Raw genomic sequence first — 26,803 nt, forward strand, 5'->3', positions numbered from 1 at the left:
ATGAGTATCCTATACACTTACATGTTATTTTGGTGGTGAAAATAAACTTAAAAAATACTTCTGAGAATTGCATTAATTGGCGGTCAATATTTGAAATAGATACTGTAAATACTATAAATACTGCGAGTATTGAACACAGTGCCGCATTTAGGTTTGACGGGGCCTTAAGCTATTGAAAGGGGCCCCTTATACATCAAGCTTTCTTTTTCAGTGACAAAATGTCGCCGTTTTGTAGGTTTGAATATATGCTATGTGGTAATTTATGGACCTATGGATATCTAAATGGAAACAAGAACCCATTACAAGCAGGGCTGGGAAACTGGGCTCCATTATAAGTGAGGCTGGATAAGAGGGGCCTCATTACAAGTGGGACTGTGAAATAAAGCCCTGTTACTTGCTTCATAAAAGCCTAGTACAAAACACCATTGTTGTATACATTTTATTAGCTTTGTCTTGTTATTTGGAAATTATATTATAATCAATTTTTTCTTCATTTTTTGGGGGCCTCCAAGCGAGTGGGTCCCTAAGCTATAGCTTGTTTACCTTGTACGTTAATCCGTCACTGGTTGAACAAAAGCTATATATTTTTTTGATCTGACACACTTTCAGGTGTATTATTCCATGGTTAAGGTATCAGTTTACAGTGTTATAATTTTGCTCCCTCTTAATTGCGGTATATCCCCAAACCCCAATTGCTTCATGATGCTCAAACTAGTACCGGAAAGGTGGGTGTCTCACTGAGAATCTGGTTCCAGTACAAAGATGAGTCTGCAGGTTGATATACTATTTCTGTTTCTAATACAGCTATTAACAAGTAGCGCTGTCACGTGTACATCATATGAAGGAGTTTTGGTTTACTTGCGTGATTTTTAATTAATTAAACCGGAAGTGGTAATAGATTTCGACCACTTCAGGTTTTCGAAGTCAAATTAGAGTAAAAGTGAAATGTATTTTGGGGACGTTTAATTTCATCTCGCTATCTACTACCATTCTTACTCTATAGCAATCAACGATAAAACCGGAAGAGGTTAGTTACTGCCGCTTCCGGTTTGAATAGAGAGTTAAGAGAAAAGATAGTACCTATTCTTAGATTATAAGGATTACAAAGTAGAAACTGAATCCAGTTGGCTAAGAACAGAAGTCAGTACAGAGCTGGAACTTCGGGTTCTATAGGTCATAGAGTTGGTTAGTTAGAATGTATAATATTAATAGTTTGTGTTTGGAGTTTTTGTAGAGCCTGTAATCTACTGTATATGAGACGTTGATCTTCAAATTAAAAGTCACATGTTTTTGCCCTGGCGATGGAACCGAATTTTTCCACACGAAAGTAAAAAATATCCACTTGTATATAGTACCGGTATTTAAGAATATTATTATTTTAGTATTTTAGAAATGTCTCTGAATTGATTTTTATATTTTGTTTCTCTCTGTTATTTTTCAGAAAAAGAAGGAACGAGGTCGAATCGATCTGAGTTGCATCCAAGTGATTGAGGAAGCTCTCTTAGGTGGGGACAACTCTTCGGACCCACCTAATCTAGTCGGTTTCCCTTTCCAAGTGGGCTACGTGGATGGTGGTCAAGAATACACACTGTATGTCATTGCATGTCACGAACAGGATCGTAACGATTGGCTGCAAGCTTTGAGGTTACGTAAGTAGAGCTCTCTTTATTATTATTACACTAAACTCTTGATTATACGTGCACGGATTAACCAGTTTGCGAGCTATTCGTACAGGGTATTATTATTATTATTATTATTATTATTATTATTATTATTATTATTATTATTATTATTATTATTATTATTATTATTATTATTATTATTATAGCTCCTACTACTACTTTTACTTCTTTAGAAGCACTCACAAGATTGAAACAAGAAATTCCTAATACGTGTGAACCGAGCTCGAACAAGTAGCTGCGTGTGCCGTGAACAGCAACACTCGAAAATGTTTTCATGATTTTCTTACGCTAAACCATTAATTGTGGAAAATCAATCAATATTTGCGATCATGGAGTTTTTCGTTTTGTCCGATGGTTAGCACGAATAATCGGAGTTTACTGTACTGTTATTGTTTTCTTTTCTTTTCAGTCTTTGCATTCTACCTGTACAGTGACGTTTACTCATTTCTCTTCAAGTAATTGACTATGCTTCTTATACACGTAACACTGTCCGCAGTGACGTAAACGTCCGCAGTGCCAACGGGACTTACGAACCCACGTTCGTGTCGCTTCAGGACACGTGCGAATTTCTCTATTCGTGTCTTAATATGCCGATATTTATTTTTTGGTAACACCTCGTAGAAGAGGAACTTTTACGTACCGCTCTTTTGCGTGTGCCGCTGCTTATGGCTGATTTTTTTTTTTTTAATCTTGAAATTCCAGACGATTCATTGGATTGAATTTAATTCCGTTTTCAGTATCGAGGCTATATGAGAAGGAACTTATTGTTTTAAAGTAAAATTGGATTAACGTTCCTTTTGGTCATCGAGGCTATTAAATGAGACGGAATCTACAGTTTAATGTCGAGTCTAAACTAGTACTTGGGTTTGTGTCCTAAGGGAGTAGCTCCCACTCGAATTCGAATCCAGAACCACGCCTAGTAGACTCAATCATGAGGATGCTGAAATGTTAAACAAGATTGTATATTTGTCGTACACGTACTATGAATATATACTTGTGTTTACAAATCCAGTTAGGATTTGTGTACTATATTCTAAAGCAAGTGAATCTTGATTGTTTTATTGGTTACAAATCTTACCTTTAAAACGGACCTAAACTGTTTCCTTAAGGCAACCATACACTGACGTATCTTTCCGACGTAACCATAAAATTCCATACACTAGTCTTGTTAGTATCTGTCAATACGTTAGTGTATGGGACCCGTCGTAATTTTACGTACTAAATTGTTATACGTTGAAAGAGTCTGGCTGGTGTTAATCTTCGACGTAGAATCCGTGCATAAAAGCGGCTTAGATGAGTTTTCGAGCAGCAGGTGGTCTTTTGCCCTTTTTAGAGCGTTCTCTTCGGTCTGATTTTGTTGGTTTCAGAAGAGAAACCCTGTTCAGAAGAGAAATCAGATGTATGTACTGCTTCGGGTGGAAGGGACTAGTGTGTGACGTGGATCTACAGTTTAAGGTGAAATCTGAAATACTGCAATGCGTTCAGTGATCTTCCACTGGGGCTGCATTAACCAAATCAGTAGGGAGATCTTATTGAGTTTGAGTTCGAGCTCGTGATTTGGACATTATGCTCCTGAGATGATTTAAATCTCATTAATCAAATTGTGTCAAGCCATAAATTTTGCGTGGGAAATAAAGAAATTTACATACATACTCACGGGAAATCATTGCCCTCCCTATGCAAGAAACACATTTTTTCACGATTTGTGAACAAATAGTGGCAGACAACAGAAGGAAACTACATTTTTAAGAAGATACGAAGATGACACGGAAAACCGCGAAGAAATATGGCAACCCCTCCAAAGGACGGCTATAAAAGAGGACGTCGGGACCAAGAAGTCGTCGATTACTTGTTTGTATTGGCCATTCTCCTACAATACCTACTCCCGAGGTCGCTATGGGCTACGGAGACTTAACCTACGATGCTTAATCTTGAGACCGCTGTGGTCTACAGAGTCACCAATCCCGGCTGTGGCCACTTTGAGCTAGGATATCTTCCTATCAACCCGAGACAACATTATATGCCGAGGAGGATCTTTTTATCCAAACACTGAAAATATTTACTTAAAAGTGATTCGATTGTTAGCGAAAGATTTTGTTTTAACTTTATATCATAATTACATACTGTGGTCGTTCAACGTACAAGGCCGTTCAACGAGCACATTGCCTGGTAACGAGAGGAGCACCCGTTTCTTTTACCTGGAAAATATTTTGATGAAAGTAGATGATGAAATCTAGGGATGCAATTGGAAACGAAACACTTCGTTCGACTTTGGAGAATATATTTTCGAATTATACATTTACAGAAGTTAAGGAAGATTATTCTTTGAAAGGAAAAGAAAAAAATAATAGTCAGCTACTTAACTTTCGGAAACTGCTGGGTTATAAGCCCACTTTCACTTCTAGTGTGATTCTAACATTTTCACACACAAGTTCAGCACTGTTACTTCGCAATAATACATTCCAAACTAGGATCTTCTATGGGCCGCCTCCTCCGCTGCTGCCTGCCGGACTCTAACCAAGACGAAGAAGAAGGGCGAGTCATACTTGGACTGCACTTTATAGGTAGTGGACAGCACGAGGCTAGGAGTGTTGCCAGATCCCACGCGGAGAACGTGTGGTACCAGCTCCTACCACAATACGACATCCTTATAATAAAATAGTGAAAGACTAAAAGTCTCGTGCACGTTATTGACTCAACCTACAGAATATTACAATAGATGCAGTCACATGAAAAGACCCTTGATTAGGTTAGAGGGGATATTATTATAAAGCAAGATCTTATAGAAGTGGATAATGACAATTCTGACTGGCGAGACTTAACACATAGTGTGATCTGGGAGGGAGCTTTCATTCTGTGATGGTAAATCTCTTCGGATATTGTGAGCTTTAGAATGAGGACATCATTTCAATGAACGAGGAATAGAAATTCACCGTATCAAAATGAAAATTTCGCCCTCCCACCTACGCTAGTAGCTAATCTTGCGCTTTTGGTGTACGTGGTCTCAAATTCGATTTCCGGTTTAAGACCATTAGTAAAATTGAACGTATTCCGGTAATCCGGATTCCACCGTAAACTGTATGGCCAGTCTTGTATAGCCTAGGTTAGGCTTTCTCATTCTGTTTTACGTCACGATCCCACTTTTATCCTCTTGCTAGCGATCCCTATAAGTAATTTTTGGTTTGTAATAAGCGTTTCGGTTGTGGCTGCTTTCTTTATACAAGGTCCATTCAATAAATAACAGAAAAAGTTGTACAAAAAATACAAAATTTCGACAAAGCTTGTGCTTCTTTGTTATTTTTTGGTAATGCCCTAGATTTATTATCAGATTACCCTGGCATGCCTGCCTCACGAACAGGATGCTCAGAATCAGTGAAACAAGATGTCGATACCCTTACAGGTTTGCATCAACGTGGAGCAATGGAATATCATCATATTTCTGTTAGCTGAAGAGTTGAGATACAATACATCACGAAAATATGGTGGGCCGATCCGACAGTAATATTCATCTTTGCAGCAATATCAATCACCGTAAAATGCCTGTTTTCTCTATCAACTCTCACAATGTTGTTCTCCGTGACTGCAGAAATCGAGAGTCCTAGCTGGCGAATCTGCAACACTTGTTACATCTGGTTTGAACTTATTTGCTCAGACGTACACTTGTATTCGACTCAAATTTCACCATATTGCACTATTGCACTGCCATCCGACAGTGAATTCGGTTGGTTTTAACCAAGGATGTTATAAAATAGAGGATCTGCGCATACTACAAAATCGTGAAGCTATACGTCACAGCTTCGCCACACCTACTCTGCCCACTCCAAGCCACTAAGATTGCAATGTTCCGAGCCAACAATCATGGCGGAAACGAAAGTAGCCAATCAGACGTGCCGGCTCAGTCGATGCTCGGTTGTTTTTTGGCTTCATTGAGTTCATATGATGAAGATGCGTATGGGCAGATCCTCTATTTTATAACATCCTTGATTTTAACCTTCCAGCTAACAGAAATCTAATGACGCTCCTTTGATCCACGTTGGTGCAAACCTGTGTGCCTCCATCTTGTTTCACTATTCCCAGCATCCCGTTCGCGAGGCAGGCGTGCCATGCCCATCTGATAATAGTTCTAGGACACCACCAAAAAGTAGCAAAGAAGCCCAAACTTTGTCGAAGTTTTGTATTTTTTATACAACTTTTCGGTTATTTATTGAATGGACCGTAATATTTTTGCTGTATTTTATAATAACTTTGGGAATAAAAATATCTCTATCAAAAGAAAAAAAAATCTTTAAAAATGTATTTTTTCAGTACTAAATCCTAGTTACATTTATCTTTTTGTCCCTCCCTTCGCGGTCTGGCCCCCAGGTTGAGAAACCCCGATTTAGGTGCTGAAAACAAATAAACAAACGAACGAGACTTAAATTCGTAGTTGATTTCGACCTACAATTCTATCAATACCTCATGGGATTTCTTTGGAAAGGACCATGTGGTGGTGGTTGATATAGACAGTAAAGCATCTGCAAAGAAGAGGTTAAATGTCTAGAAGCATATCTTCAACCAGATTTTTTTTTTTTTCGTACGAAAACATATTCACAATGTAACCAAAACCGTGTTCTTATGTCTCAATCTTGAAGTAGGGTGCAGAGAAAAGAGAAAGATTCTTACACAAATGCAGCCAACAGAGATCTGGGATGAATGCGAGATAAGACGCAGAAGGAGATCATTGCTTTTGCTCCTTCGACCAGGAATATCATGATAATCGCTCTCTCGCGTGGAAATATTCTGCTCATAAATTTCTTTGGAGAATATGTTTGCCAGTTTCAAAACGGTTCCAGAAGGCGCAGTTTTTATTTCCATGGTGGAGAATACAATAAAACTCCAATTAACCGGCATAATATCTGCTGGACGCTGGACGCAATACATATATGTTTGTAGTAGTCCGGTTAATTAGAGGAACTAGGAACAGATTATTATAAAATTAAAAAATCCCTAAAATCTCTTTTGGTTATTAAAAAAAAAAAGTAAATCTAATGTATGTTGAAAATAAGATCCCTTTTATTACAAATAGTTAAAAAATACAGTACAGTAGTACGTACGTACGAATAGTAGAATATGGCCGACAGAGTGAATTGTTTTGCCGTGGATACTTGTTTACGTACTGCCAAGTCCCGCAAACGTTTGACATAAAAAAAAGGTAGTATGTAGTCGCATTCAGGTTGCTGTTTCTATTCACTTCAAGGCGTATCAAGATAAGAGAATGACTCACTCATATAGGTTCCGTTTCCATTTTCCGTTTTGGATTCAATGAGGCTACGATGTCACTTTATTCACCCATCTGCTGAGACTGGAACATATTTTGAATAATTTTATCGTAACTCAAAATTTGAAATCCCTAGTTCGTTAAAATCGTACTGCAACTATTCGGTTACGTCATCTGCGTACAATTGAAACAGCCAAAAATTGTCACGATGATGTTCTCCGCACGTCTTCCAGTGGTATTTGTTCCTTATCGTCAGCTTCTTTGTCAGTTTCCTCTCATCAGTATTTTTTTTCTTTGTTGTTTGTTTATTTTTATTTCGTGATATCGATCCGGATAATTGGAGTTCGAGTAATTGGGGTTATACGAGGGACATATTGAAAGTCGTGAGTAACATTTCTTTACAACCGTAATCTCTATTTGTAAGTGAAACCAAATATATAATCTCAATCTACGGACCTTTCTTCCACTTTTCCACATAGTCTCTGTTTTTTGTATACATTTTTCCTATCGTTCTGCAAGTTTGAAAACACCCTTGCAATAGAATTCCGTTCCAGCTGCCCGTAAACACTGACGCTTTCCTTGCCGAATATTCTCCAGTGTCTCGTAGCGATGGCCTCGCATCTGTTCTTTCACAAAACCGAAAAGGTGGTAGTCGAAGGGTGCCATGTCGGGACTGTAGGAAGGATGTGGAAGTGTTTCCAACCCAAATCGCCTGATCTCTATAGTGGCACATGAAGTATGCGAACGCGCATTATCCTGTTGAAGGATAGTCTTTCCAGGGCGTTTATCACGTAAGGCACGATGGAGCTTCAAAAATGTCTGGATGTAGCGAGCAGAATTTATGGTTTGCCCAGGCTCAAGAAAGTCAACTAGAATGTAGACCTGTGCATTCCAGAAAACGCTTCGCATTAACTTTCCCTACCGATTGCACTGTCTTTGCTTTCTTCTTTGGTGGCGAATTCAGGTGGTATAATTCCATATTCTGTCATTTTGTTTCAGGTTCACAATGATGGAAACAACTTTCATCTCCAGTCACAATACTGCACCTGCAAGGCAAAAGGGAATAAGTCAAAAATCTCATATTTTTTTTATTTGACAATTTGAAAAATATGGTTTGGCTCTATGTACTGTAAAAAATGGCACTCGTACGATAATAAATAAGGGAGATATAAGCATGCTCTCGTTTTGAGTAAGTCAGTATCATTCAAAGATCTACACAGTGAAAGGGAATAAGTCGACTTATTCCCTTTCGCCAAATGCATTTCTATCTTAAACGATACCAAAGTATGTTATTCTTAAAGTAATAAGTCATTAAAGTTTTCAGTTCTTATGGTTACTTTTGTCGGCAAAGTGAACAATGTAACATAATACTGTTTGACAAGGTGGAAAAAGGGAAGCGGCTAACTGGTGGAAACTTTGATCTAGCGTATTTTTTACAATCAAAGAGCGGTAAAATTGTTGTGCGTTAAATATTTTCAAAGCGCTTGGTGCCACTTTTATTTAATCATAATCGTGAAAAAATTTGTTGGCAACAGTTTCTACTTGTTGTTGCTCATACTTAGATGTTTTAGTTTTCCAGTTAAAGGCTTATACGCTCAGTTTATATGATTTGAACTTGATCTGGAGTAATGACAATGGAAGAAAATTTCGTGTGTAGCACTTTAGATGAATTATCTGATTCCAGTATCAGTGATTTAATTTCGGACTCTGGTTCCAGTTATCACCCGGAAGAAAGTGATGGCGCTTCGGATTCTAGTTCTTATCAAAAAAACATTGATGGAAGAAAACGTTTTCTCCAACAAAATAAGGATAGTGTTAAACAGACTAAGAAACGTATATCTTTCTCCCAACCCGTTTTGGACTCGCAAAGCAAACACAGCAAGAATAAAGAGCTTAGTGTCAACTCAGAATATGAGGATACGAAAAACATTGATACTGTATTTAGTAAACGGAAAAGGGATGAAGATTTTCCTAGTAGTAAGCAGTCTAACGATCGGCAAGTAAAGAAGCGAAGAATGTCGAAAAAGGAAGCAAAGGAAAAGAAGAATTTAGGACAGCAGTACATTTCGACAAGTGGAACTATAGTCCCTGAAAAGAAGAGGATACCTCTTTTCCTGTGTCGTTCCGGATGCTACAAGAAATTTTCAGAAGAGGAACTCGAGACCATTTTTCAAGATTTTTGGAAGCTGGGAGACCACAATTTACAAACTCAGTTTATTGGCAATCTAATATCCATATCAGAAAAACAAAGCTCAAGACCTCGAAAAGAAAATCCACGAAATCGTAATGTGACTTGCAAATATTTTTTAACTCATCCTGGTGGCAATAAAGTTCAAGTGTGCAAAGGCTGCTTCAGTAAAACCTTTTCCATTGGGATCAAGTACTTGAATGTTGTTATAAACAAAAAGAAGAAATCAGGAATATTATCTCCCGATAGAAGAGGTTCCACTACTCCATCGAATAAAATATCTGAGGAAAGTTTATTGTTTCTCCGTGAACATTTTAACAAACTACCTGCATGTGAGTCGCATTATGGACGACAAAGAAGTAGCAAGAAATACCTACCTAGCTATTTAAACAAGCAAATTATATATGAAATGTACAAATCTGAGTGTCCTGAAAGCATAAAACCTGTCAACTACACATTTTATCGCAATTTTATGCGTAAAGAATTTCCATTTCTTTCAATTAAAAGACCAAGAATTGATACGTGCAAGGTTTGTGACACACTTAACGTTAAACTAAAATATTGTTCCTCAAGTGAGACTGACGATATTCAAAGGCAGCTATCTGATCAACTTAAAGCTGAATATGCTTATGACATGAAGAGGAGTGACAAGGAGAAGTGCAAGAGAAGTGGAGGAGAATCAGTTGTCCTTACATTCGACTTACAGCAATGCTTACCGACGCCAAATTTACATACAAGTGTGTCATTTTACAAAAGACTTTTATGGGCATACAATTTAACTGTTCATTCACTTAATGATGACAAAGCAACTTGTTACATGTGGCACGAAGGTATAGGAGGACGAGGGTCCAATCAGATTGCATCGTGTATGTTTGAGTATATAATGAATTTGCCTGAGTCAGTGAAACACCTTACTATGTATTCTGACACGTGTGGTGGCCAGAATAGAAATATCAATTTTGTGGCAATGTGTACCTTCGCTCTTAAACAAAAGAAAACCTTACAGAGAATAGATCATAAATTTTTGGAACCTGGACATACTCATCTAGAGTGTGATGCTGATCATGCCCGAATTGAGAAATCTAAAAAGAGTTCTAATATTCAAATTCGTGTCCCACAGGAATATTATATGATGGTTAGAATGGCTCGAGGAAAGAGACCATTCACAGTTGTGGAAATGGATACCACAAAATTACTTTCATTCTCAGATCTGCTAAAGTCATCGCTTGTCCACAGACATCACAACGCTTTAGGAGATAAAGTAAAATGGCTCGAAATAAGATGGCTGAAATACGAGAGAGAATTTGGTGTAGTCTACTACAAAACAAGTCTTCGAGATGATGATACATTTCTCACAATGGACCTTCGTCGACGAGGAAACACTGGCGAAAATGCAACGGTTTGTCCAACCTACTCAGGTCCTAATCCAATAAATCCTGAAAAGAAGAAAGATCTTCTGTCTTTGTTACCCCTAATAGATCCAATATATCATGGATTCTACACATATTTGGTGTCGTCTCCAGCTGTAAGATTCACAGACCCTGACATTATTCAGTCAGAAGAAGAAGAAGAAGAAGAGCTGTAAATGATTGAAATGGACTTATTATCTAAAAATGTAAAGATTCAAATTTAGAATACTTTCTTTCGAAGTAAATCTGCTCTATCATGTTTCAAAGTTACTTAAAATATTAATTTTGTTCATGTAAAAATAAGTGTAATTTTATAAAAAAAAAACTTGTCACAATAGATATAAAAAGCTTAACAAATAAACAAAACTGAAGTTAAAACTAAAAAATAAATAAAATGCCATAATTTGTACAACAGGTTATATTTTCATGGTGACTTATACCATCTCGTCTCCCTTAGTAACTAATAACTAAAAAAATGGAAAAAGGTAATAAGTCGTATTTTTGGTTATTGTAAGAGAATGTTGCTGTAAGTATCAGAAAAAAACATATCTGCAGCATTGTATAAGACCAAGTATGTTACTGTATAACTTTCACATTTATATCATTAATACAAAAATAAATATAGGCGACTGAACTTTAAAAAAATTTTTAAACCTCTCTCCTGAAAAGTAGTGATTTTGACTTATTCCCTTTCGCCTTGCAGGTGTAGAAAGTCATCACCTTCATGTCGAAATGTCTGAAGAAGGTTTTGGGCAATGGTTAGCCTCTGACGTTTGAGGTCCTCGGTTAATAAACGTGGCACCCAACGGGCACAAACCTGCCGATAACCTAAACTGTGAATCATTTCTTGTAGCACGCTGTGTCCAACACCAAGTTTTGCAGCGATTTCATTCACAGTAATAGACTTATCTCCCATAATCAGCTCATCAACTCTTATCTTGTTGCGTTCCGTGAAGGCAGTTCGAGAGCGCCTGCTGTGAGACTCGTCTTTGATACTCGTATTTCCATCCTTAAATTGTTTCCCCCATTTCCTAACACTGCTGGTACCCATGCACACATCTCCATAGGTACACTGAAGTCTGCGGTAAATGTCAGAAGCAGATTGATCCTCTTTAACAAGGAATTCAATCACAGCACGCTGCCGAAACGAAACATTGCTGTCCGCCATTTTGAAAATCCCGCCTATGGTCCGTGCTAGCAACAAACAGCGTAAACGTCTGGAAAAAAGAAAGGTCTGTAGATTGAGATTATATACTTGGTTTCAGTTACAACTAAAGATTACGGTTGTGAGAACATGTTTCTCATGACTTTCAGTATGGCCGTTGTATTATACCAGCGTCAATTTCCGTTTTGCTCGTTATTATTATTTTTTTTTAAAGATGATAATATGTTCCGTTAATCAATAACTTTTTAGTATTTCTGAAGTTCTCTCTAAAATCGATCATTTTTATATATCTCCCCTCCTCCTGTCTTAAGTTGTGGGGCTGAATTTGGATTTAAACGGCATCATAAATGTCACTGTCCGTCTCAGAGATCCCGAAAACAATGAATTCGGCAGTAATATCGGTCATTTTCGATCATTTTTAAATGTATTTCCTGCCCTAAGTTGTGCCGTCAAAGTGCAATTATAAAACCCATTCAAAGCCCGAACTTCATCTGTGTGGAAAATTTGATCGAGATCGATCAGGTGGTTCAAGAGTTATTACATAGTCACACATAGTGACTTTCATTTTTATTTATATAGATTTGTCTGAGGTTGACCATCCTTTTCTGCATGAGAAGTGGAGCAAACTTATCTCGGGATCTGAACCACACCAGCCGTGGAACTTTGGTTTTCCACAACGATGATGGAACCACTAACCAGTGAGCTAGAAGAGAGTCTGTACGTTGACTTCAAACTATTGCTGTGCAAGTTCGAAAAATTCATTATTCGAATATAAAATTAGTTATTCGAATAGTTTTTTTGGATAACAAATAATTATTCGTATAACCTGAATATTGGAAACGAACATGTAAATAATAGAAGTACTATATTTCGAATGGTAATTCGAGTTATGAATGTTCGAATAATTTTAATAACAGTTCATCAAACTTTGACATTATGTACAGTCAGCAACAAAAGTTCTTTCCGTGTATATAATTTGCTGTACGTTCCAGCCATACCAGCATAGTACGTTCCACCCATACCGCAGTTATTCCCAAAATAAATTTTACTTAACGGAAAAAACTTTAGTCGCTGACTACAATAACTGTTCTTTTGGGGGACGCGCTAAGATAGAAGCTCCCTTGGAACGTATTGACAGAGATTCGTAAGATTTTCCTTAAGGTCTACTTTGACCAATTCTGGGATGATAGTTTCAAAAACCGGCCCGGGCCAACTACCTTTCGAAATTTCTTCTCCATTTCTTACGCTTTTCGATTACCTGAATACAATACGGAATAAGAGGCACCACTGTAACTGTATCATTCTTGCGCATAATCTACTTTATTATTACAATGGTTCTGTGAGTACAGTGTCGGTTTGTCACTATTAATTTAATACTGTACATCTTTTTTAAGAGTAGACGGATAAAATCAATTTTCTATCAGTTCAGGATATATTTAGACTCTGAAAATGTTTAAATCATCTCATGCTTAGTGTGCAAACGAAATTAACTCTCTTCCATGTGATTTTTAATACAGAAACAATTCCTCTGTCTCTGCATTTATATCTGAAATTAGGACAAAAAAGACTAATTCGCTTCAGGGAAGCGAAAGTAGGAATTCTATTGTAATCTAGCCTTACGGGTTGAATTCTGAAGTCTTTGGTGAAATCTGATGTTATTAACACTTCTCGTGTTCCTTTTTTCAGATATAATTGCTCTGAAAGCGAAATATGAAACGAAAGTAATATCCGTTAAATTTCAGTAAGTGTTTTTTTTTTCCTGATTCTCGCTGGAAAGACTCGAGGAAAGTGCTTGAAACTTTTTTTTTTTTTTTTTTTTAATAGCGTGTTATCTCAAGAGCTGCTTCTTTGTCTTTGGAAACCATAAAGTTCTGAAACTTTAGGGAAATAGCCTATTAAAGAAAATGAAGTCCTCAACTTAGCGAAAATTGCTCTTTACGTGTTTTGCAATTCAGTACTTCGTTGTCAATATTGTTTCATAAGTTTTTAAGTTCACACTTTTGAAGCAAGTTCGAAGCGAAAAGTAAAAAATATTTTTTCAAGAAGGTGGCAGATGGATGCAATGTTGAAGTTAATGTAAACGAGGGGGGAGGTGTGCTTAAATCTCTCCTCCCCCTTTTCTCTCTCTCAATGAAGAAATATAGAAATTACAATTTCTTGAAACTTGTGAAAAGTCATATATTTTCAACAAACTTATAAAGTTCGTTACTGAATTATCTATGTCTATGTATCTGTTTTTTGTTTGCGATTTCTTTTTTTATTTTTTATTTTTTTTAATTGAGCTCTCCATTGGATAGAGCATCAAAAACTATCTCAGAAAGTAATGGAATTTTTCGTGTCAGTCTTACCGTTCCCGAGATATTGGCCAAAAAATAGTCGATTTCCGGAGATTTAAGGAGCCATATCTCGGGATCCGTAAGTGATAGAGAGATCATATTGTTGTTGATCAATGCCTAAGAGGATGGTGAACATTTTGGTACTAAATAGTAACCGATGGCCCAACTGGCCACCGTTCCTCAGATATTGGCCAAACAAGTTGGAATTTCGGGAGATTTAAGGAGCCATATCTCGGGAACCGTAATTCATAGAGAGAATATATTTTGCGAGAAACAGAAGGTGCGGATAGAAAGATATACGTCTACATGTAGGAACAATCACAGTTATCCTTCCCGCTCCATCTCTCAATTATTTTTAAGTTCGTTCTGGCAATGCTTTTGAAGAATTCTCAACTGTTTTTTTTTTTTATGTTAACCAGTAAGATTTTTTTTCTATTAGTTGTTAATGGAAAATTTGTGTACTTTCCTTTACGAAATCTTGAACTTTCTGTATACTATGCTGAGGGGAGAAATTCAGTCATACTCTTGCGGGAAGATAAAGGGCAAGGATAGTGCGCTATGACAGTAGCTTAAACCTAAAGAATAATACACATTATTATTGTTAGAAAAGATTGATGAGAATAAATGTTGTATGTGTAATGGCTGTAATCGAATAGTTGCTCGGAATTTGGAATATACAATGGTAATCTCAAAAGTAGGATCTCCAAAGCGCTGGGGACACAGGAAAACTGTTCGTATGGCTGTTGTTAGATTTGTTGTTTCCCTCTACTCCAAAACAAGCCTGCTCGCACCTCGCTGGGACACACAGTCTCAGTGATGCTAACCCGTGGGGATAATCCCACTTTGTGGAATTTTCTGTCATTAATTTTTCGAGTGAAGATAAAAGGGAATTTTCGTCAAAATTGGCAACGTATGTGGGATTTTTCATATATTTATCGAAGCCAACAACATTCTATAAATAAGCGGGAAATAGGCTACACATGCTTGAATACACATGAAATCAGTGCTAATTGTCAAATTTTGTTGTTGGAAAGTGCATATTAGTGTGAGAGTGATTTACAGGAACTTTTGAATCTCAAAAATATGCACCAAGGAATGTAAATTGTACTCTGGAATTTTAAAAGAAAATCACGAACAGAGTAAAATAAATTATCAATCGACAAACAGACAATTTCTAAAACGTCTCACACGAAATAACTGTAGAATGAAGTTTGTCCGTTTTCACTATGTTCAGTAGAAAATTATGGCACACAAGCGTGATGAAAATACTTAATTCTGAAAACAGAATGTACTTTTTTTTTCATCAACATTGTCAATAGTTCCTTTTAATTTAGCAAAATACCATTAGGAGTTTAGAAAATCGAAATTTACGAGTAATTCACTCAAATATTGAAGAAAGTAAGTGATATATATACAAGTTTTTCGTAGTTTCAATTTCCATATTTTGTAAATTTTGAAAATGTAATTAGTATAGCACGTGGGAAATTTAAGAGCGGAATTGGGAATTTATGTCTTTCGAGATGGAATTTTATAAGGTTCCAGGTTGGCATCACTGCTCAGTCTTGCCATGGCCGCCGTTTGTAATTGACCACCTATTTGGCGCTGCCGCCAAGTGTGAAGTTCTCGCATTTATTTGGTTTTAGAGCGCAAAAGGCAAGCGAGTCCTGCGTGGATGTCGAAAACGTCTGCATGTGGTGTTGGGATTTGCAGCTGGTCGTATGAAAAATTCACGACAAACAAAGGAGTGGAAGACCGTCAATTTGCGACAAGACAGTCGCGAAGGTTGAGCAAATCAGTGACTACCCCCTATTTCCTAAGTTAAAAGAACATTTTTGTCCAGGACGCGCTTCAGCAACAACGACGAGATGAAAGATGAAGTTCAACACATCCTCAAACTTAATGGTGGTGAACTGGTATCAAGTGCTCTTACAAAAATTGTCAGAGCATCTACAGAAATGCATCGAACGAAAAAGTGATTATGTAGATAAATATATGAAAGTGCAAGTTTTAAAATTATGTAAACAACTTAAAATAAACATTTCTTTGTACTTTTTTTTTTTAACTTTTGGTATTATCCTTGTATATTCGACAGCACTTACATTACAGTAATTGTTTCTTTGCAAACTGTGTAAAAAATTTGATTCCTGGTAGAAATGTATGGCACGTTAAGGCAGTGGTTCCTTTTTTGTTTGTTTGTTTGTTTGTTTCTGCCGTGCTCCAGTAAAACCTCTTTAAAATCATATCGCCCAATACAGGTGCAAGGGCTTTATAAAACTTATTACTTGAAGAAGTAAACTAAGTTTTTTCCACTACTTTTCGCCTGGGATTTTTCTTTTTAATTTCTCAATTGAATCAGTAGTTTTGAAAAGGCCAGAAAAGTAAAGTTATGAGAAATTCATAAGCAAGTGTTCAATTTTTGAAAATCCTGATAGATACGAAATGATCGACCTCCAAAAAAGTTTTTTTTTTTTTTTTTTTTTTGTCATTGTATGAAGTGAACAACTTGTTGTGAGCAATTGGTGTTTCAAAATAAAGAAGTAAAACGTTGAACTAAAGCATTTTTTTTTTTTTATTGTGATGACCTTTCGCCATAGTGATAAAACGGAAATACTTGTACATAACGACGAGCGGTTACGTACATAACGGATTACATATGAAGGTTAAATAAGGACAATGTTACAATCATCTGAAAACATACGTAATTTACTATGTTTGTTCGTAAAAAAAAAAAAAAAATCTTTAGATGACAAAAGTAAATAAATGTTCTTTATCGACGTGAAAAAGTATTCATATAGCAACACACGAACTACAAATCTCGACGAGTTCTAACAATCTGTACTAGAAAATCAAGACTTTGTGTGCGTACCTTTAGCACAAATTGCCTCGAGATGCCTTGGCATGGACCGAACGAGCGTTTCGGTCATTTCTGGGGAAATCTTAGACCACACGTCCAAAAGTATCTTAATATCTTTTGTAGTGGTTCCTTGCTCGAAGGATTGCGTTTCTGTACTTTTTACCCAGATAATCCCACAAGTGCTCGATAGGATTGAAATCTGGGCTTTGTAGAGGAGTCAGAAGCCGTTATGGGGCGTTATACAGTAACCAGTCCCTAGTTTTCAAAGCGGTGTGCTTACTGTCATTGTCCTGTTGGAAAACAAAGACTAAACTTCTGTACACTGCTTGATAAGTTATGGCGCTACACACTAATATATTTATTAGCATTCATGACCCCTTCAATAAAAACTAAGTTTCTCACTCCAGAAGACGCTATGCATCCCCAAACTATCACACTTCCTCCTCCGTGATTTACTGTAGGGATATTATGTTGCGATTGCAATTCATTGTTTTGGTTTTGCCATGCCCATCTTTTGGCATCTGATACGAATATACTAAACTTCGATTCATCGGAAAATACATTAATATCTCAAAATACGTTAGGTTTAGTATGGTATTCGTTGTAAATTTTAGGCACTTTTGTCGGTTTACTTCTGATATATGTTTTTTCTGGCTGTCCTAGCATGAAAATTGTCACTATGTAGCACATTTCGTATAGTTTGAAGATTCACAGTACAAGTAGACGTTGATTTCTTCAATCAAAGACACATCACTTCTGAAGGATTCTTTACTTGCTAAATTGACTACGAGCTCCTCCGTGGCTAAGCGGTTAGCGTACGCGCCTTTGGCGTGGGAGACCCGGGTTCGATTCCCGGCGGGAGCTCATGTGGTTCGGATTCCACGTTAATCAGTAGGTCAACGTCTCATATAGCCTCGCTGCTGAACGGGACGCTAAACCCAAACTCAACTCAACTAAATTGACTACCGGGTAAACGGCTCCTGAACGGGACGTGTTATCATCTGCATGATCTTCAAATACACTCTCAATAATTAGTCAGGTTTCTAGCCTCAGCAAGCCATTATCGCACTTCACATCTCTCAACAACTGGTGTTTCATGGTTGAATAAACTTTCTCTTTTTTTCTGAAATCAACATTGCAACCTTCTGTCTTAAGATAAAAAAATTTAAATCTAAATATTTAACACAATAAGGAAATATCACTAATAAATTTAATTTCGAGAGTACACTAAGTAATACGAAGTACATCGCACATAATCTTATTAATAACTTCCTAGTAATGATAGGAGACAAGACTTGAAACTTAAGGCTTTTATAAGATTCAGGAGGAGTAGTTAACTCTTGCGAGTGATATCTTTCTGGACTATCTTCTCAAACGTAAATCAGTTTTATCAAAAACGACTCAGGACATTCTGCTTATATTTCATAAATAAATATTTAAATCCAGTAACCCAAGAATAATGTGTGAAACAAATTCTTATATAAAAATATGCAGGAAAGGTAACTTCCTGTTAGGGCTGCTTTTTAATACGACATGCGATTTTATTGATACTTCCTTCAACTTGCAAAAATAACTCTGTTTGGGATTGCAATACATCAAGTTTACGTGAGGTAAAAGGAGTAAATTCTACCCGAGGTTGCACGTTTGAACATGCTCCTACAAAATAATTTTCCAGTGAAACCTACCGAATAAATTATTCGATTTTATTAATATATTTGTACAGTTATCTTCTTTATCGCATTCAAACAATCCTCAGTTGTTGCGATTGAAAATAGTAGGATAAACGGGAACAAACACCCCAGACTTTGGGATTTCCATATTTTAAATAATATAATAAGAAAATAATTTTCTGTGAAGACGTTCGCCAAAATTGCTAGATTTTGACATAATAAAGAGTATAGTTTGTTTATGACTTAACAAACATCCCAATGCATGTAGTTCAAATAGATAAAGGCCCCCTTATTCTCCCGATATTCTGAAAGTTATTTCCGCGATAACTTTCGTGAAAAGTATTCGCTTTTGAACAACGTAGTATATATATTGCTTGCGATTTAAATTAGTGAAGAATGGGGATAATCCTAGGTAGGTCATCCCGCTGGCACTTGAAAGTCTCTTCAATGGTAACTTTCGTTAATTTTTTTTTTAAAAAAATGCAATATGTGCATATTATAGCATATTGTAGTATATTATTTCTGATGCCTCAAATTGGCCACAATTACCTTGAGTTTAAAATTTTCAAGCCTTATTTTCCTTTTTCCGCAGCGCGGCTATATGAGACTTGGACGTACAGTTTAATGTCGAATCCGAACCACTATCATTCAATAATATCCTGCCGGGAATCGAAACCGGGGCCTCGTCCACCTAACGGGCGCGTGCTACACATAGACCTGCCGGGAGGGCTTTCCATCTACAGACTTAGCCAGAAGTTTTCGTATGGGTATGCACAAAGGTAATTAATTCCCATTCTCTATCTTACTATAACGTTCTTACGTGCTCATTTGATCTAGCTTTAAGTGGATTTCGAAAACATAAAATGTTATTTTAAGGAATCATTCCGTCCCCTTTGGCCTAGCCAGCATAATGTGGGACGTTAAACTAAATGAATAATGACAAAGGGACGTATATTTCTCCTGCAATTTTTAACTTTTAAGTACGTCAATGTAGTGGTAATAGTTTATACACTACCATTACACTGCCAGTCCTAAGCCTGGATCAAGTGTGAAGGGAATTTGACATTGCGCCTCGAGGTTGTAGCCTACTTAGTACAACCTACTAGTAGACAGCATATAATTTATCGTGACATTTTATAAATGACAATATCGCATGTTATAAATTCATGTGGATATTCTAACCAGCAGTATTTTGCCTAGGATGTGCTAACACACTGAATAATCTCTTGAAGACACATCCAAATTTAAGGCGCCAACACCTGGAAATCCCCCCCCCCCAAAAAGACTGTTTTAAAATGTTAAATTACACTCGAATATTAATCTAGCAAACAGTAGGAAATATTTTTCATACTACTACTTCTAATACTACTATGATGATGATGATTATTATTATTATTATTATTATTATTAAAAACATTGCCGATTTTCTTCTGACACGGTCTTTTTTTAGTTTAATGTTCCATGATTATGCTTCGAGGCCTTGGCATAGAGAGGGAGGCTCACCCAGCTCGACCCCCCCCCCCCTTAGTGCCGTAATATCAAAAATGATTTTGTATTCTTATTTGTGATTCCGATAATTCGAATTTTTTTTAAATATAATTTATCATCACAAAATGTATTTTAAAGGCATGTTCAAAAGAATAACTTCTTCATTCTTGATTGATTTTAAACTCAAAGAAATTGTGGCAAATTTGAGGCATCAGAAATAATATACTACAATGCACATATTGCATTTTTTTTTTTTTTTTAAATTTTAACGAAAGTTACCATTGAAGAGACTTTCAAGTACCAGTGGGATGACCTACCTAGGATTATCCCCATTCTTCACTAATTTAAATCGCAAGCAATATATATACTACGTTGTTCAAAAGCGAATACTTTTCACGAAAGTTATCGCGGAAATAACTTTCAGAATATCGGGAGAATAAGGGGGCCTTTATCTATTTGAACTACATGCATTGGGATGTTTGTTAAGTCATAAACAAACTATACTCTTTATTATGTCAAAATCTAGCAATTTTGGCGAACGTCTTCACAGAAAATTATTTTCTTATTATATTATTTAAAATATGGAAATCCCAAAGTCTGGGGTGTTTGTTCCCGTTTACCCTACTATTTTCAATCGCAACAACTGAGGATTGTTTGAATGCGATAAAGAAGATAACTGTACAAATATATTAATAAAATCGAATAATTTATTCGGTAGGTTTCACTGGAAAATTATTTTGTAGGAGCATGTTCAAACGTGCAACCTCGGGTAGAATTTACTCCTTTTACCTCACGTAAACTTGATGTATTGCAATCCCAAACAGAGTTATTTTTGCAAGTTGAAGGAAGTATCAATAAAATCGCATGCCGTATTAGAAAAAAAAGCCCTAACAGGAAGATACCTTTCCTGCATATTTTTATATAAGAATTTGTTTCACACATTATTCTTGGGTTACTGGATTTAAATATTTATTTATGAAATATAAGCAGAATCTCCTGAGTCGTTTTTGATAAAACTGATTTACGTTTGAGAAGATAGTCCAGAAAGATATCACTCGCAAGAGTTAACTACTGTACCGTAACTCAAAAAAATTTAAAATATTAATGAAATAAAAATCAAAATAAACTGTATCATATCGTAAATTGTGTTATATAAATTACAAAAGGAATAGCAAATTTGTACCTCAATTAAAGAGTGAAAATAAACGAATGGTTGCAATCTCTTATTGTCATAAAATGACAATATTTTATGAATGAAACAACTGACTTACAATGGTAGTATAGTGGATATTTTTGTAACAATATAAACTATTTAACAGTGAACATCCAAGAGTACTGAATTCATCACCAGACATAGTATGTCAGATTAATTGTATAACAGATCATTATAATTTTACTCAATGCTTAACCAAACGGAAATAAGCTAAATATTTAAGTATTTAAACTTTGCCTGTCGCTTTCAGAGACCTCCTAATATCATGTCACATGCAAAATAGACAGTTAAAGTTCTCTGTAGTCATACTTTACCTCATTCCAAATTTCGCTTGGTCTTGACCGGACAATGAGTCTTTCTTGAAGTATTTGTAATTTCGTATAGACTATTCGATTGCGATGCTGGATACAGGACCCAGAATGCAGAATGATTTTTTTCTTGCAAACTTGGTCATTTTATATGGACTATTGTCCTTGTTTGCTTTAATTATTTTTCCTTTTTACTTTGCCAAAAGCCAACATAAAAATTTACAAAATCTTAGGAAAGTCCTAATTACATTTTCTGAAAAATATTGTTGTTATCTAATGATGTACAAATAAATATTTTTGAACTTTAATTTACCTTGAGGTTTGCTTTAATCTTTTTCGTGATTTTATCCGAATTGTTAATTATTACTGACAAGCAATGTTATTTGACTACAGGTGATTCTTGACTATTTTTCTTCTGCTTCCAACGATTTCTTGATTACAAGTACTGTCCTTGTGATTTTTAAAAATAATGTTATGCACGTATCCAAAAGTTAAAATATTACAAAAAAACTTCGTTCCATTTTCACCTACCAAATTGCCATTATAATTTTTATGAAAAAATGATTTTTTAAATTCTTAGTTTATGGTTTCATTACACTACTACTCCTGAATCTTATAAAAGCTTTACGTTTCAAGTCTTGTCTCCTATCATTACTAGGAAGTTATTAATAAGATTATGTGCGATGTACTTCGTATTACTTAGTGTACTCTCGAAATTAAATTTATTAGTGATATTTCCTTATTGTGTTAAATATTTAGATTAAAATTTTTTTTATCTTAAGACAGAAGGTTGCAATGCTGATTTCAGGAAAAAGAGAAAGTTCATTCAACCATGAAACATCAGTTGTTGAGAGATGTGAAGTGCGATAATGGCTTGCTGAGGCTAGAAACCTGACTAATTATTGAGAGTGTATTTGAAGATCATGCAGATGATAACACGTCCCGTTCAGGAGCCGTTTACCCTTGACTACCTTCTGTTGGTCGTGGCGGGTAAGCACTTTCTGGCGTCCTGATCTTCGTCTGTTTTATGTTATTCCAGTTTCTTTATACTTGTTTATGATGGAACTAACAGTACCAAAACTAATTGAGGGAGTCTTTGCAGTTTCACGGTAATTCCTGCCTTGTTTATAAAGAGAAACAACCCCGTCACGTTGCGTTAAGGTAAGTTCACTATTTTTTTTCTGCGCCCCATGTTGACCACTAGCACTCACAACGAGAACAGACTAACAGACATGCAATGAATCCTTGCTGCAAATACAGTACGATTGCTCGAATTGGACAGTACAAAGTGTTCAAGGCACAGAACAGGATATTAGTCCCGCTGTATGAATACTTTTTGAGTATCATGATTACGTGATTCACATTGTGTTCTTATAGTCTTGGCGGATTTTCAGCTGATGCAACAGTTAGTGCTATTCCGTATCTTTGTTTCAATAACACTTTTAATTTTCTGCTGTCACATATAGCTCACCTACGACTAAGTTTTTGTGTGTATGAATACTTTTTTGAGTCACTGTAGATTCTGTACCGCAAGAATATGTTAAATCTCACTTTATACTCTATTGTAGTGGTTCTCAATGTGGACGTTAAGATACCTACAGAGATAAATGTGCACGAACTACAGGAAGTGATTCGTGACATCAAAACTAGTTAAATGTAGCTATGAACATCAGCAAAATGGTACATTAGGCAGTTGCGCAAACAGAGATAATTTGTGCACATCTTTCTGTTCCGTTCCAATTGTCAGGATTCGATTGTCGAATCGAAGTTGTCACCTCTGTTACTCGTACACGACGCGGAATTCGACAATATGCAAGAGGACTGTTGTCTTCTTTTGATGTCACGAATCACCTCTCGGAGTTTGTGCCCATCTTTCAGATTCATCTTTATATATATAAAAGGTGTTTCAAAACAACCGACAACGTTTGGGAGGTGATTCCTGACACGCAAGATTCCTGGGAGTTTAGCTACGGGCATACAATTTGAAGTACTCACCAACTACCTCTATATAAAATATTGCGACAGTACCACAGGTTTTTAAACTTGAATGTTTGGATAGGGCACATGTTAGTTCTTAAGTGAACTCTTGACTCGACTATGGTAGGTCCTATAGTTTTGGACCTATAGACCTTTAATGTATGTTTTTTTTTTCATGTTTTCGGCAGCCTATAACTCCGATAGGAAGCATTTATGGACCCAGGTTGGTCTATACTTCTTGCCTTATCTTGGTGTCAGAAATCACCTCCCAAAGGTTGTCGGTGTTGTTTTGAAACATCCGATATATATATATATATATAGAACGACAGCGTGTATTATTCGACAGCATGTATTATTCTTTACCTGCACCATTTAGATATTTTAATCAAAGGTGTTATAAACTAGCCAACTATTTAATTATTTTATATAGGTTAGAAGAAGAAGTTATATATACTTTAAAAATTATAATTATAAAAATGTTTGGTATCTTAGAATGTTGATTGTGTAACGATAGCAACGAGAATACATTGTGGTATGATGGCTATAAACAGCCTAGATTTAACTATACAATAAAATACATTCGAATATGCAACATTTGCAGTTTTTGTGTTAATCTAATACGTGTGCAACTCACTTATTTGAACTAGGGCTCAACGATTACGTTATATAATGGTGCCTCCACACCGGGATAGCTAAATACTGGTAAGAAGTTTAGTAAACCAAGTTTAGCAGAGAACACAAGTGAGTGCTACGAAGTTGTTTTATTCATTGTGTACTGTTTGAAAGTATAGTTAAATACATACATCATTGAGTCGATTAATAATTATACCGTCTTGAGGAGTGGAAAGTTAATATATAGAAACACTAAGATGGATTTATCAGATAGTGAAGTTAACGACATTAGGACTAATCAAAGTGAAACTGGTGCATCTGAGAATTTGGCAGATGTACTCAAACAAATATCTCGTCAAATGAACGACTTGCAACGAAAAATTGATGTGTCTCAACAGCAGTTGGATGACAAAATGAATGCTTTGCAGCATAAAATTGAAGAGCAATTTGATGATAAAATGAACAATTTGCAACATAGAATGGATGTTTCACAACAGCAATTGAATGACAAACTGAATGATTTGCAACATAAAATGGAAGAACAATTTGATGACAAAATGAACCGATTCCAACGCAAACTAGAAGATAATATATATCAGCGGATGGAACAATTACAGCAGAGAAACGACCATAAATGGGAACAGTTACATCAGCAGCAAAACCAAATGAATGTACAAATTAATGCCAGATTCGAGAAATGCGAACAGAAAATGGAACAGGTAGCTGAAACCTATACCGGAGTACAAAATGCCGTCGAAGTTATAGAATCGGTTGTAAACGAACATTCTAATAGGATTAAAGGACTTCAAGAGGAGTTTCATACTTTCAAGGAAAAGTATATTTCTGCTAAGGAGATGGAGCGCGATGATGGACCTAGGAATATCAATCGACCTCCTGATAATGGGACAGAAACACCTCATTCCCAAGCAATTTTTGAAGACAGCGGATCATCGGATGATAGTGAAGAGAGCACCGAATCAGGAAGAACGAAGCATCCTACACGGAAGAGTAAGAACTCTCACGGTAACTGTAAGTGTTCTAAATCTTATGGTACTGATACGCCTTTGCGATTCAGTGAAATAAAATCTTTAACAAAATTCAGTGGTGTGCCTGAGAATATCCCAGCTAGGGTATTTATAGAAAAATTCGAGGACGACTGTGAATTAATGGGAATTAAAGAGTCAAAATTCATGAAACTTCTTCCTCATGTCTTATTGCCCCCATGTCTGACTTGGTTCAAAGCAATCCGAGATAACATTAATGGGTATTCTGATTTTAAAGAGGCGTTATTGGCAAATTATGAGAACGATTTCATGTTAGCAAATAGGGACGCATTACTAACAACGAAATCATTTGACCCTAAGATACATAAAAATGTTACCGTATTTGTAGTGGCCACATATAATGAATTAAGAGCACTTAACCCAAACCAACCAGAATCACGTATAATAGCTTCTGTCCGTATTTTATTACCATTTAGATTACAACAAATGTTGATGACCGCTCAATGTGTCAATTTTAACCATTTGATTATGTTAATTCAGAGTTACGAAAACCAATTTCTAGCACAAAGAAATAGCAGAAATCCAGAAAAAAAGTCAGGTTACTTCTAGACGTAATAATATTAATTATGCGCATATTCGAAATTTAAGTATTCAAAATAAAGATAGTGTTAATTCTCCAGGAAATAGTGTACATTATTTTGGTACTAAAACAAATAATCAAAATAGTACCGGCAATTTAACTCAACCTAATTATAGATATGGTAACGGTAACAGAAGTTACCGGAATTATAATAGGAATCCTAGTAGAAATCGCAATACGAATCAGCGTACTTGGTCACAAAATAGATTCCTAGATGGACAAGTTTGCAGTAACAGAAACTCAAATTCAGGATCTTTATGTAATCGATCGGAACATACTCAAGAGTGCGGAATACAATGTACTTTATTGGAGTCTACTAATCCTTTTAATTTAAACTAGATGGTGCTGATGTGGCTTGGGTTGAGACCACACCAGCGTTAAGTGTATCTAATCAATCAATTGAGGATGAAACTAAATTAAAAGTTGTGCATACTAATGCAATGTATCAATACCTACCGATCGTCAATTGCTTTTGGAGATTCGATGATAATATAGAATTAGATATAGATTCCACTGAAAATGATTTTGTTTTTCTAAAAACCTTTTCCACAACGCGGATTATGTTAAAAATTAATGAAATACGTGTGCAACTCATTTAGTCTTGGCGCTCGACCTATTATGATAGAAGCTATCGATTTGATATTCTAGATTGTACTTAGGATTTTGTTAATGTTTATGTTATCCTTATATGTTAATTTAATATTTGTATATTAACTGATATTTCATTTCAATCTATTGTGATTCAATATTAAACCACGTTATCTTATAATTTAATTAACATGAATTGTGTTGATTTTTCCTATCATAATTTCATCTTATTTTTCTTCTTCTGAATTCTATATTATCTATGTTGTATTTTACCTATGTAATGAATATATGTGACACCTAATTATCAAATGTAGGAAATACATTCTGTAACATCCCTGCTTATAATGAGTTTAAATATTCAAAGAGCCTCGACCATGTTACTTTAAAAAAGAAACTATGCTTGGACCAAAAA

At 35.9% G+C, this 26,803-nt stretch overlaps 1 protein-coding gene across 3 annotated transcripts in view; it reads left to right on the top strand.

Moving 5' to 3' along the window:
- The window catches only part of Btk (tyrosine-protein kinase Btk29A), a 950,018-nt gene that overhangs the window by 380,941 nt on the left and 542,274 nt on the right, over positions 1–26,803 (top strand). For all 3 annotated transcript variants that reach the window (XM_081737808.1, XM_081737807.1, XM_081737809.1), the window contains one exon: positions 1,442–1,649. In XM_081737808.1, coding sequence (XP_081593934.1) covers positions 1,442–1,649 — 208 coding nt within the window. The remainder of the gene's footprint in view (positions 1–1,441; positions 1,650–26,803) is intronic.

Source organism: Thermobia domestica, chromosome 14, assembly GCF_964235325.1.
Source record: "Thermobia domestica chromosome 14, izTheDome1.hap1.1, whole genome shotgun sequence".
NCBI classification, from domain to species: Eukaryota; Metazoa; Arthropoda; class Insecta; order Zygentoma; family Lepismatidae; genus Thermobia; species Thermobia domestica.